Consider the following 11,913-nt stretch of genomic DNA (forward strand, 5'->3'; position numbering starts at 1 on the left):
CACATCTGTTGTTGCTTTCTGCATAATGACCGGAGAGAACATTCAAAGCATGTGTTTATGAAAAAGATCTTGCTTTAAAAACAGCATACTTTTAAGATTAAAGTTTCCCATAGGCCTTGACGTGTTGTGGAATAAATGCATGATGGGGATGTGTACCGGGAATGCAGGTTTTTACTCACTATGTCAGGGCGCTGTAGCTTTGGGGCCACCTCGGTTTTCTTGGCATTATACTGGCCCTTCCATAAGACTCTGGATTGACAGTGTAGCGTGCTGGCTGCTTGGCTGCCATTGTTGTGTTTCTGAGATGGAAAACCGTTTCAAAGGATGTGGCTTTGAGATGTTATTTTTTTTCAGTGAGGACAGACTAACAAAATGTCTGTGTGCTGTTGATAGCGTCGGCCAAGAGGAGTTTAAGGTAGAATGCAGGTGAAGCCTAAAATCTCAGTGGTTACGAAGACCACTCAAGAGCTCTCTTGTGTGTGGATAGATAGGTCCCCTGCCTTTGGAGCCTTGAAACTATGCAACATTGGATGAGCTTTAAACTTTAAACACAGCTTCCACTTAGGGGCTATGAAGTACATTGCATTGATATTTATATGTTTATAGTGAAAATCATTGTTGAACTGATGTAGTGTGTACCTTCCTGAGCCCACTAAGCCCAGTATATGTTTTATTCAATTGTTGTTAGAAGGAAAACATCAAACTGTCCTAAAACTAAAAAGAGGCCCCCCCCCCCTTTTCTTTTAAACATAGCTTGTGACCTGTTATTACAGCCTGACGACCTGGCCTGTAAGCCCTGTAAGTATAGCTGTCTGTCAAGTCTCAAAGTGTTGCCCCATAATGACGTTGGGGCAGCCTTTGGGTGCTTACTCTGGGTCCTGATCCTCACAGTCTGGAAGCCCCGGAACCTGAACATCACCCAGCACGGGTCAGATATGCACGTGTCCTTTGAGCATGCGCCTCATAACTTCGGCTTCCGCAGCTTCCACCTTCACTACAAGCTCAAGCACGAAGGCCACTTCCGGCGGAGGGCTTGCAAGCAGGTGAACGACCGTGTGTGCAAGGAGCACATGTGGGTGTTTCGAGGTGATAGTGGGCGGCTGGAGTAAGTGTAAGGTTATGGAGAATGTTTGCCGCTAGGTCTGTCTCCAGCTGACTCTCACCATGGTCCTGTTAACTCCACCATAGCTATTCTGAGTGATAGGACAAAAGGGATCAAAAGCATAGATATTTCTAGTTTGCTTTTTTTCCCCCTTTCTTTCGAGATAGGGTCTCTCTATGTTGGCCTTGACTGTCCTGGACTCGCTTTGTAGACCAGGCTGGCCTTGAACTCACAGCGATCCACCTGCCTCTGCCTCCCAAGTGCTGGGATTAAAGGTGTGCGCCACCACCGCACGGCTAGTTTGCTTTTTATTTTAAGCATCTACCAGGTACTGCGTGGCAGCCGATCCCTGACCTTTCTGCTCATCAAACCCCTAACTGCTCATTAAGCAGCCTGCATCCATTTGTCCTTTATAGATGGATAACCTGGGGCCCAGGGAGGTCATGCGGCTTCCTGAAGGTTGCACGCGTAGCTAGGAAGTGGAAAAAAACAGGTCTTGAGCCAAGTCACTAGCAACTCAGTGGCCCCTGATTTTTTTTTTTTTTTTTTAAAGACTCAAAGCCAGGGTTAAATAAAAGCCTGATAACCAAAATCATAAAACCAAGTGTCACCAGAGCAGTAGGAAATGCTTGTGGAAGTTTAGGACTGCCACATTGCCCTGCTAGCTAGCTCCTTGTTTTAAACAAAGGTTTTTATTTATTTTTTTGATTGTGCAGTTACGTTTTGCCAAAGTTGTACATGAAAGTGGTGTTTCTTATTTTTGAGCCCTCGCTCACTTCTTTCTTTCAAGACAGGATCTGACTATATAGCCTTGGCCGACCTGGTACCCACAGGGTAGTACAAGACTCATTATATAGTCCAGGCTGTCCTTGAACTCACAGTTTTGCCTCTCTCTGCCTCCTGAGTTCTGGATTAAAGGCATGCACCACCATGACAGGCCTTGCTCAAAAATAAAAATAAAAGCAAACAAACAAGTAAATATTGTATGTTTTTTAAAGAAGTTTTTAAAAACTAGTTTTATTTATTCATTGTAAGATTATACACACAGATACTTATTTTTATTTTATATTTTGTTGGTTTTTCAAAACAGGGTTTCTCTGTGTAGCCTTGGCTGTCCTGGACTCACTTTGTAGACCAGACTGGCCTTGAACTCACAGCGATCCTCCTGCCTCTGCCTCTTGAGTGCTGAGATTAAAGGCACACGGGTATATTTTTATTTTATGTGTGTGAATGTTTTGCCTGTGTATGTTTGTACACCACATGCATACAATACCTGCAGAGGCCAGAAGAGGGCATCAGATTCCCTGGACTGAGAATTGCAGATGGAAGGGGATGGTAGCCTGAACAAAGTTCCTGAGCAGTAAGTGCTCTTAGTGGCTGAGCCATCTCTCCAGCCCCTCTTCTCACTTTTTTTTTTTTTTTTTTTTTTTTTAAAGTAAAGGGTATTCTAGTTAATTTCCTTATTTTCAAATGGTGCACATGAGGCACAGGCAGCTAAAGCACAGGCTGTGGCAAGACTCCTGGGCTCTCCTGAGCCTTCTATTCAGTGACGTTTAGATAACGTGACAGATCCCTGGTGCCTTCTGATCTAATCACCTCTGGGAGTGAGCTCAAGCCGGCGCAAGGCTCCTTTGGCTTCATTCTAAGACTTGAACGTATGAGTTGCGGTTTGCTTTTTGTAGGATCAGAATGCAGAGACAACCAGCTGTGTCCTCCAGAATGTCTCTCCAGGGGATTATATCATCGAGGTAGGTGCAGGTATATTACCTCCACAGAAAGCAGTTCATGTGGAATCCTGAATCTTTCCTTTATCTGAGTCCTGGGTAGCCCAGGCTATTCTCAAACTTCCTATAGAGCTAAAGACGACTTTGATTAACTAATGGCTCCTGCCTGTGCCTCCTGGGATTACAGACACTCACACTTTGCTCATGGCTTTTATGCAGGCCCTGGGGATTTGAACTCAGGTCTTCAAGCTTGCGCAACAAGTCCATTTATCCACAGAGCCATCTCTTTAGCTCATAGTTGGTTTTTAAAGGTTGGTTTAAAGTGTTAAGCTGCCACCGTTATCCTCCCTGTGTGCTCCCACACCCCACTGAAAAGTGAGTGAAGTCACCAGTTTTCTGTTTCCCTCGCAGATGTGCTGTCACACACTAGTAACACAGCATCACTTACACAATAGTAACACAGCACTCTCTGTTTTGTAGGTGGTGGACAACAACAACACAACGAGGAAAGTGGTGCAGTATGTGGTAAAACCAGGTAAAAGCTCTTCGGCTTGGATTTGATGTCATACTCTTGAGACAAGGCTTCTAGTGTTTTCTGTGCTCTGTACTTCATGGTTTACAAAACAACACAGTTGCCTTTTCTTCCTTAAATGATTATTCATTCAAGTAAATTTCCTTCCATCTTCATGTTGATACCTGGAGGATGAAAGCTGGCATGGCATCTGCCCCTGAGAGGAGGCAGTTGTCCTAAGAAGACATGCAGGGAAGGGGGCCTTTCCTCAGGCAGAGTTCTCACTGTCTCAGCATATTCAGAGCTGTCGAAGTATTTTTCTACAGCCCTTTACAAAGGAACTGTTGACTCCTCTTCTAATCACCACAGCAGAGCCAGCATAACGTGGTTGGGAGGACCCTGGAACCTGTTAGGCAGCTTATGTTTAAAAATAAAAAGGGGAAAAACTTTTTTTCCCCCTCCTCTTTGAACCTGTTCTGCTGCTTGAGTTTAAAAGCTTTCTCTTTGAAATCTGCCAGTTCACTCGCCCTGGGCCGGACCTATCAGAGCTGTGGCCATCACCGTGCCTCTGGTTGTCATATCAGCATTCGCAACACTTTTCACCGTGATGTGCAGAAAGAAACAGCAAGGTATCCTTTTGCGCCACGCGCTCTTCTCTCACTCTCTAGTTTGTGGCGGGCGGCCGCACAGAAGGAGAGCCTGGGAAGGCCTGCTTTTTCCAAGAGGGGCCTGGGACACTTCATATTTCTCTGTCAGTTCCTTGCCTACTGCAGTTCCCAGCATCAAAATACCTGGCTTTAGACCGGGCATGGTGGTGCACACGCCTTTAATCTCAGCACTTGGGAGGCAGAGGCAGGTGGATCGCTGGGAGTTCGAGGCCAACTTGGTCTACAAAGGAGTCCAGAACAGCCAAGGCTACACAGAGAAACCCTGTCTCTAAAGAACAGAACAAAACAAAACAAAAAATATTTGGTTTTTAATCTCTAGGACCTGGCAGTAGACAGGCATAATTCAGTTGTCAGACTCAAGAGTCTGAGGTATGAGAGTAGTCACGTGGGGGATTTATCCCTGATCAGTTAGATGCTTCACCTAGAAAGCTGTATCTTGGTCTGGGTGGGGTCACCCAGGTGTATACTTATATAAAAGTCATGAAGACACTCACTTAGGATTTGTGTACCTTAAGCTAAGCATGATGGCACAAGCTTGGTATCCCAGTTACTTGGGAGGCTGAGGCAGGAGGATCACTTCAATTCAGGAATTGGAGGCTAGCCTAGGTAATAAATAAATACAGTGAGATCCTTTGTCAGAAAAAGAGAGAAAAGTCATTTTGTTGTTGATGTTGTTTTAGGACACTGTACCTTTGTATATTATACTTAAATAATTCTCCTTCCTCTGTTGATGCTGTACTTAGTTCATTTGGCTGCCAGAGCCATCACAGGGCTCCTCACTGACCTGAGGGTCTGCTGCAGCATTTCCTGGCATGTACAAGGGCAGTTCAGGTTAATGCTGTTTTTTACTTTCTGTTACACCACTGCAGGAGCTGTCACCTTCATAGTGCAGCTCGAGACTGATGGAGTCAGAGACCCCAGACTTCCTAGGTGGGGATGTCAGCTGTTGCTTCTTGTAAATTTACTTTTGAGCTTGACCTCATGTAGCCCAGGCTGGCCTCCAGTTTGCTATGTAGCAGAGGCTAATCCTGAACTTCTTAACCTGTCTGCCTCCCTCCTAAGCACTGGGATTTTAGCTATGAGCCACTGTGCCGCAGCTCAGCTGCCCATCTCTGAAGACACCGAGTCCTGGGTCATGGAAAAAAGGAAAGCTTTGCTTAGAGGTGTCAACCTTATCTTCTTTCCCAATTTAGAAAATATATATTCACATTTAGATGAAGAAAGCCCCGAGTCCTCCACATATGCTGCGGTTCTCCCCAGAGACAGGCTCCGCCCACGACCCAAGGTCTTCCTCTGCTACTCCAGTAAAGATGGCCAGACTCATACGAACGTGGTCCAGTGTTTCGCCTACTTCCTCCAGGACTTCTGTGGCTGTGAGGTGCGCAATCCAGTTTCTTCTCTCACTCTGGGCAGGATGTGTGCTTCATATTTCTTTCTCTTCACTGCCTTCTCCTCTCCGTGCCTGTTCCAGAAACCTACTTTTGCCTAGCGCCTTACTTCCCAATCCAGGCTCTGTCTGAGTTTGTCCGATCTGTCACCAGCAGTAAAGCTTTCATATGACGTGTTCTTGCTTGAAACCCTTGAGTGGACGGTTTTTGTGAGTGCTGAAAAGGGGTGCCCTGCCTTAGAGCATGTAACCAGAATGTGAGACTGCCACCTGGCATTGTGGTGAGCTCTTGCGGGATCCACACATCTCAGTGGGCACCAGGGAGAGAATGACAAGTGAAGACAGTGTTTAGGAGTTTGGGCAGTTTTCTGAAGGAGGCTTGCTAGGCTTGGGAATGGAGGCTGGGACTGCCCCTGGAAGGGATCTTAGTGACCCTGAGGGGTGAGTCACAAAGGGCTGAGGTTGATTGATATGAAGCTGGGAAAGGGAGAAGGCAGTAGCTAAGGGAACCAGGAAGTAAGAGGGGGCTCCAGCATTTACCAAATGTTTGAATGTCTATGCTGGGTTCTTAGCTTCACCTCCTCCTCCTCTCTCTTTTTCCCCATCACTCATAGCTCTGGCTATCCTGGAATTCTATTTGTAGATCATGCTGGCCTCAAATTAATTCGAGATCACCTGCCTCTGCTTCCCAAGTGCTAGGATTAAAGATGTGGACCACCACGCCGGGCCTTCTCAGCTCCTCTTGTAGCTTTTCTATAAACAATGACATTTAATTTTTAGAGTGTAGTCTAAAGCTACTGTAGAAGTCTCCCTGTTTGTCACAAATGCAGTTATCATGTGATGTTTGTAATCCGTTCACTTTGAACTGCCAGTTGCCTCATTTCTTTGGTGAGAGTGCCCTCTGGTGTTAATAAGATGAATTAAAAAGCTGGTGATTTCCTCCTGGGAAAGCCTTGAGCTTGGCAGTTGAACAGCTGCTGAGAAATGTACAACAGTAACCAGCCTCATGGTACTGGGATAGCATAGACGGAGGTGGTGTATTTGTGCCCTGTTCTGTTGTGCATAGGTGAGGTCGCACATTGTTTGTTTTTTAAAATAGCTACACCATCATCCACAATACTGACGTACTATAGCTGAGTTAGGCCAGACTGTTAAGTGTCTAGTCCTGGGCTGGCCCATTTCTAATGATTTCTCAAGGAAAAATGCCCCACAATGGAATTGCCCGGTCAAGAGATAGGAATTTTTTTTTTTTAAGTTAGTTTTCTTTATTAAGATTAAATCAGTCAGTACAGAGTTTTTGCAGCTTTGCAAAATATTACACATGTGATTTAGCAAAATACACAGGTCAAAAGATGAGTTAGAACAGTTTTTGGTTTGTTCTGGTTTTGAGACAGGATATCTCTGTTGTAGCCTTGGTTGTCCTGGACTCACTTTGTGTACCTCGATCTCACAATATCCACCTGCCTCTTCCTCCCCAGTGCTGGATTTAAAGGCATGTGCCACCATACCCAACTAGTAGAACAGTTTTTGTATGATATAGAAAGCTAGGAGGCCACACATTTAAAAATAACCAGTTATCATGAATTAAAGTATGAGATAAGTCAGTATTCTTTTCAGCAGATGAATAGATGCTGGGACTTTCTTCTCTTGGTTGCCATTTTTACAACGGGAAATTTTAAATCCTTCCAGAGTGCCCTTCCCCTGTGTAATCTTTGTTTAGCTATTAGGGATTATTTTTTGAGTTACAAGAGAAACAGTGTCAATACAGTTGCCAAGAGATGATGCTTACAGTATCTTACAGGAGAAATGGTACGGATACAGTTGCCAAGGGATGTTGCTTACAGTATCCTACTAGATAAATGGCACGGATACAGTTGCCAAGGGATGTTGCTTATAGTATCCTACAGGAGAAATGGTACAAATACAGTTGCCAAAGGATGCTGCTTACAGTATCTTACAGGAGAAACGGTACAGATACAGTTGCCAAAGGATCCTGCTTACAGTATCAGATGAAAGTAGTTTCAGGGCATCAGACATATTTAGTTTTCTTTGATCAGGGATTCCACTACTCTCTTGACCCTATTACTGAAAACTTTCATGGTTCACAGGCCTTATACAACTATGACACTGTTGACTTCTATGAGACCATAAAGAAAGGTGCAATCTAGAAAAGGTTAACCAAAACCATATTATAGCAGCAGAACAGCGGGCTAGCCCTGATCTGTGAACATGACCATAGGGATCCTCCTCAGTGACACTCTGCATGTGCATCACCTATCTCTGTGGATAGCTCTGGCAGCAGACGTAAACTCTGTTTCCCAGAATACTTTGGGGTCACTATCCACATCCTCTTCTCAGAGCTAAAGCCATGTCTTCAGGACCCTTCTGCTACTTGTACCTGGCAGCTTCACTCATTGCACACACTGCTCTCAGTTCCTTCCTATTCTGCTCTCTCTATAATACCATAGGACATCCTCAAGGCATCTTAGACAAGTTAAGATCCTGTCTCCTGTCTCTTCAGTTGTAAGGTAGTAGTGGTGACGCCCCCATGTATGTCAGGATGATGTCGTAGGTGGCAAGCACTTTCGGGAAGTCTGGTGTGTGGATGCGGTTGCTAATTATAGAGCCTTAGCTGTTCGTGTGTGTGCGTGTGTGTGTGTGTGTGTGAGTGTGTGTGTGCGCGTGCGTGCGTGCGTGCGCGCGCGCACCCAATGCCTACACATTGCACATATCCCTGCTAATAATGACTGAGGGTCAGATGATTGGAACTCATCATTTTGTTCCAGTCTTTTTTCTGTGTATTGTTAGAAATGAGTAGTGAGGTGATCTATCCTCCTTCTAGGTGGCTGTGGACCTATGGGAAGATTTCAGCCTCTGCAGAGAAGGGCAGAGAGAATGGGTCATTCAGAAGATCCACGAATCCCACTTCATCATTGTCGTGTGCTCCAAAGGCATGAAGTACTTCGTAGATAAGAACTGCAAACACAAAGGAGGCAGCCGAGCCACAGGGCAAGGAGAGCTCTTTCTAGTGGCCGTGGCAGCCATTGCTGAAAAGCTCCGTCAGGCCAAGCAGAGTTCATTGGCAACACTGAGCAAGTTCATCACCGTCTACTTTGATTATTCCTGTGAGGGAGATATCCCCTGCATCCTGGACCTGAGTACCAAATACAAGCTCATGGACAACCTTCCTGAGCTGTGTTCCCATCTGCACTCTGGCGAACACAGCCCTCAAGACCCAGGACACAGAAGTAGAAGGAACTACTTCCGGAGCAAGTCTGGCCGCTCCTTGTATGTTGCCATTTGCAACATGCACCAATTTATTGAGGAGGAACCTGATTGGTTCGAGAAGCAGTTCATACCCTTCCATCCTCCCCCTGTGCGCTACCAGGAGCCAGTCCTAGAGAAGTTTGACTCAGGTTTGGTTTTAAATGACGTCATAAGCAAACCAGAGCCAGAGAGTGACTTCTGTCTAAAAGCTGAGGCTTCTATACTTGGGGCCACTGGGCCAGCTGACTCTTACTCATATCTTGAGAATCAGCATGGGGGGTTGGACCAAGATGCTGAGGCCCAGCCCACCTATGATGGCGGCGCTGCCTTGCGGCCCCTGTTGCATGCAGTGAAAGCTGGCGGTCCCTCAGATATGCCGAGGGACTCAGGCATATATGATTCCTCCGTGCCATCATCAGAGCTGTCTCTGCCTCTGATGGAAGGACTCTCCCCTGACCAGATGGAAACATCTTCCTTGACGGAGAGTGTGTCTTCCTCCTCTGGCCTAGGTAAGATACCCTGGGACTGGGCCCTTATTTTATCTGTCTGTCTGTCTATCTTTATCCCATCTGTCTAATCTATCTTTATTCTATTATCTATTTATCGTCTGTCTGTCTGTCTATCATCTGTTGGGTTTTTTTGAGACAGGGTCTCACTGTGCCTCTCTGACTGTTCTGGAACTCACTATGTAGACCATGCTGGCTTGAACTCAAAGAGAGCCACCTGCTTCTGCCTCCTGAATACTGGGGTTAAAGGCATGGGCCACTCTGCCGGGCTAGGGACTAGGCTCTTGACACAGGAAAGCCATTGAAGCATTTCCTCAGTTTGGGCACCTTATTGAACAGTGAGACCTGATAAGAACTAATGTAACTCCTCTGATAGTGCTGATTTAGTTCAGGTAATGTGACTATTGACCTGAAGAAATGATGGTGGTAAATTATGGTGAGTTGCTCAGACCCTTCCACCAGATATAGTGTTTGTGTGTACTACATATCTATGTATATATAACTATATATATGTGTGTGTGTGCATGGTATTGCCTCTTTAAAAAAAGGAAGCAAGTGCTGTGACACACATGTGGAGACCAAAGGATAACTTGTAGATCTCTCCTTCCACCACTCACTCGGGTTCCATGGATTAAATTCAGGTTGTCAGGCTTTTTGGCAGTCTGCTGACTCTGACCAGCCTTGCATTGCCTTTTTACACTCCGAAAAGATTGAAATACCGAAGGACACACACTAGGCAAGGGTCTGCAGGAATTTGTCTTGGCTGCGACCTGTAGTGTTTGCTGCTCTATCCTCCCACTGCCTTTAAAGCCCTGATGTCTATTGAACCCGAAGCTCATGAATACAGTACTCTTCTCCACCCTAGCTTTATACACTGAGCAGGAAGGAGGGCTCTTCCCCAGAGAGCCTCAGGCAGGAATCCACCACACCTATAGTTTCTTGGAGTCACACATACAAAACTTTTTGACTCCAAATCAAGGATCTTCCTTCCTCTGCTAAGGGGATTAGATCCTGTTGAGAGGATAAGGGTGTTGCTCTGAGTTGGTTCTAATGTCTGCCTTGTTTGTACAAAGCACAAGAGCGCCTGGTCTACAAATCGAGTCTAGGACAGCCAAGGCTACACAGAGAAACTGTCTGGAAAAAACAAAACAAAACAAAACAAGCGCACTAGCGAACCCTGGCCATGTTGTGGCCTGGGAGTCTGGACCAATGAAATGTACTGACTGGGTAGCTCTGTCCTTTCTTCTCTCCTTAGGCGAGGAGGATCCCCCTATCCTCCCTTCCAAGCTCCTCGCCTCTGGGGTGTGCAAAGCAGAACATGGTTGCCACAGCTACACTGGTGAACTCCAAGCGGTTGCCCCTTTGTAAGGACGAGGAAGTGTCTAAGCATCGCCACTTTAACTGCCTCTCTCCCTGGTTCTCCAACTCACCTGTGGTTGTGCAGCCTTCATGGAGCTGAGGGCTCACGTGAGGATATCTGGAATGAAATTCCGGCCAGCCTTCTAACAGATACTTAGCAGAGTCTCCAATTTCCCAAAAAGCATATGGAATTCAGGAAGGCATGTCTGTTAGATCTGACCGCAGCTGGCCCTGTGAGTCCGATCCTTGGATCGGAGCCTATTCTGGGAGGATAGAGGAAATAGGTAAAGAGAACCAGAAAAGCACCTGCACTGCTTGTTTGGGCTTCACTGGACTCTGCAAACTTTACCTAGTCCCTTTTGGCTACTTAAATTCATGATGTTTTGTGGGAAAGGCACTTTCATCATCAGTACAGCTGCACGTGTCACGTACCGTCTCGGGACCAAGATTGTGCTGCGAGTGATGTTTTCCTCCATTGTTGATACGGAACTTAGACTGTGTCCTGAGTGACCATCTTGACCATTCTACATGAAATGGGATGACTGATATGCAGAAGATGCCAGAACCTGGGCATCCTTCTTGGGCCTATGAGCCATCATGTGGGGACCACAGCTATCTGTAGTTTCCCTGGGCTAATGTTACTGCTCTGTAGCTCGGGTGATGATGGCTGGAAATGGAGGACTCTTACCCAACCGGGCAACAACATTCCTGGAAGTCAGGTTTGTGATTCAGGTGGTGCTATGTGTCCCTGAATGTTACAGGTCAGAATCCACTAAAATACAGTGTGCGGGAGGCGGTGGCCAGTTAATCTGCTGATGTGGTTTTTGACTAGTGACAAACCTCCTTTTTAGAAGGCAGAAAGGAGGGGATTATTGAAAAATGTTCTATTTTTAATGAAGGACTCTTTTTGTACAGAAATTCTTTTTCCAAAGGCAAACCATCTCTTCACATTCTGTTTATTTAATGATGTGTCCATTTGGTGTGAGCACCCTTCTCCACTGCTCTCGTGGGTGCTGTTGGATTTTGGCAGCCTGTTTTCTCAGCATTCTACCAGGCACTGTGATTTTTTTTTTCCCCCATTCCTTCACCAGATACAACCAGAATTAAGGGGGTTGCTGAGCAAGAAGATCCCACTGTAGTGCAGAAGTGAGAGGAAGCAGGGCTTTTCTTTCTAGGCCCCTCTACAGTGGAAGGGGAAGGGAAGCCTTGGGCCCTGCTGAGAAGCAGTTTGTGTTCGTTTTAGATGAAAACCTCCTCCTCCTCCCAGCTCTGCACAGGCAACTGGCAGTGTCTCAGGAGAACGTGCTCCTGTGTTCTCTGGCAGCGAACAGAGCAGCTGCTCCAGGCAAAGCTGGGAGATGGTCTCACCGTAAAACCAGGCATCTCAGC

General features: G+C 46.1%; 1 protein-coding gene across 2 annotated transcripts in view; it reads left to right on the forward strand.

Moving 5' to 3' along the window:
* The window catches only part of Il17rd (interleukin 17 receptor D), a 58,120-nt gene extending 46,626 nt beyond the window's left edge, over positions 1 to 11,494 (forward strand). The window contains exons 6-13 of one of the 2 annotated variants that reach the window (XM_051140653.1): positions 754 to 798; positions 892 to 1,043; positions 2,785 to 2,850; positions 3,307 to 3,361; positions 3,856 to 3,966; positions 5,199 to 5,383; positions 8,235 to 9,168; positions 10,421 to 11,494. In XM_051140653.1, coding sequence (XP_050996610.1) covers positions 754 to 798; positions 892 to 1,043; positions 2,785 to 2,850; positions 3,307 to 3,361; positions 3,856 to 3,966; positions 5,199 to 5,383; positions 8,235 to 9,168; positions 10,421 to 10,533 — 1,661 coding nt within the window. In that variant the 3' untranslated portion in view covers positions 10,534 to 11,494. The remainder of the gene's footprint in view (positions 1 to 753; positions 799 to 891; positions 1,044 to 2,784; positions 2,851 to 3,306; positions 3,362 to 3,855; positions 3,967 to 5,198; positions 5,384 to 8,234; positions 9,169 to 10,420) is intronic. The other variant, XM_051140662.1, reaches the window with a different exon arrangement.
* The last annotated feature ends 419 nt before the right edge of the window (positions 11,495 to 11,913 follow it).

The sequence above is a fragment of the Acomys russatus genome, chromosome 3 (genome assembly GCF_903995435.1).
Source record: "Acomys russatus chromosome 3, mAcoRus1.1, whole genome shotgun sequence".
In the NCBI taxonomy this organism is placed as follows: Eukaryota; Metazoa; Chordata; class Mammalia; order Rodentia; family Muridae; genus Acomys; species Acomys russatus.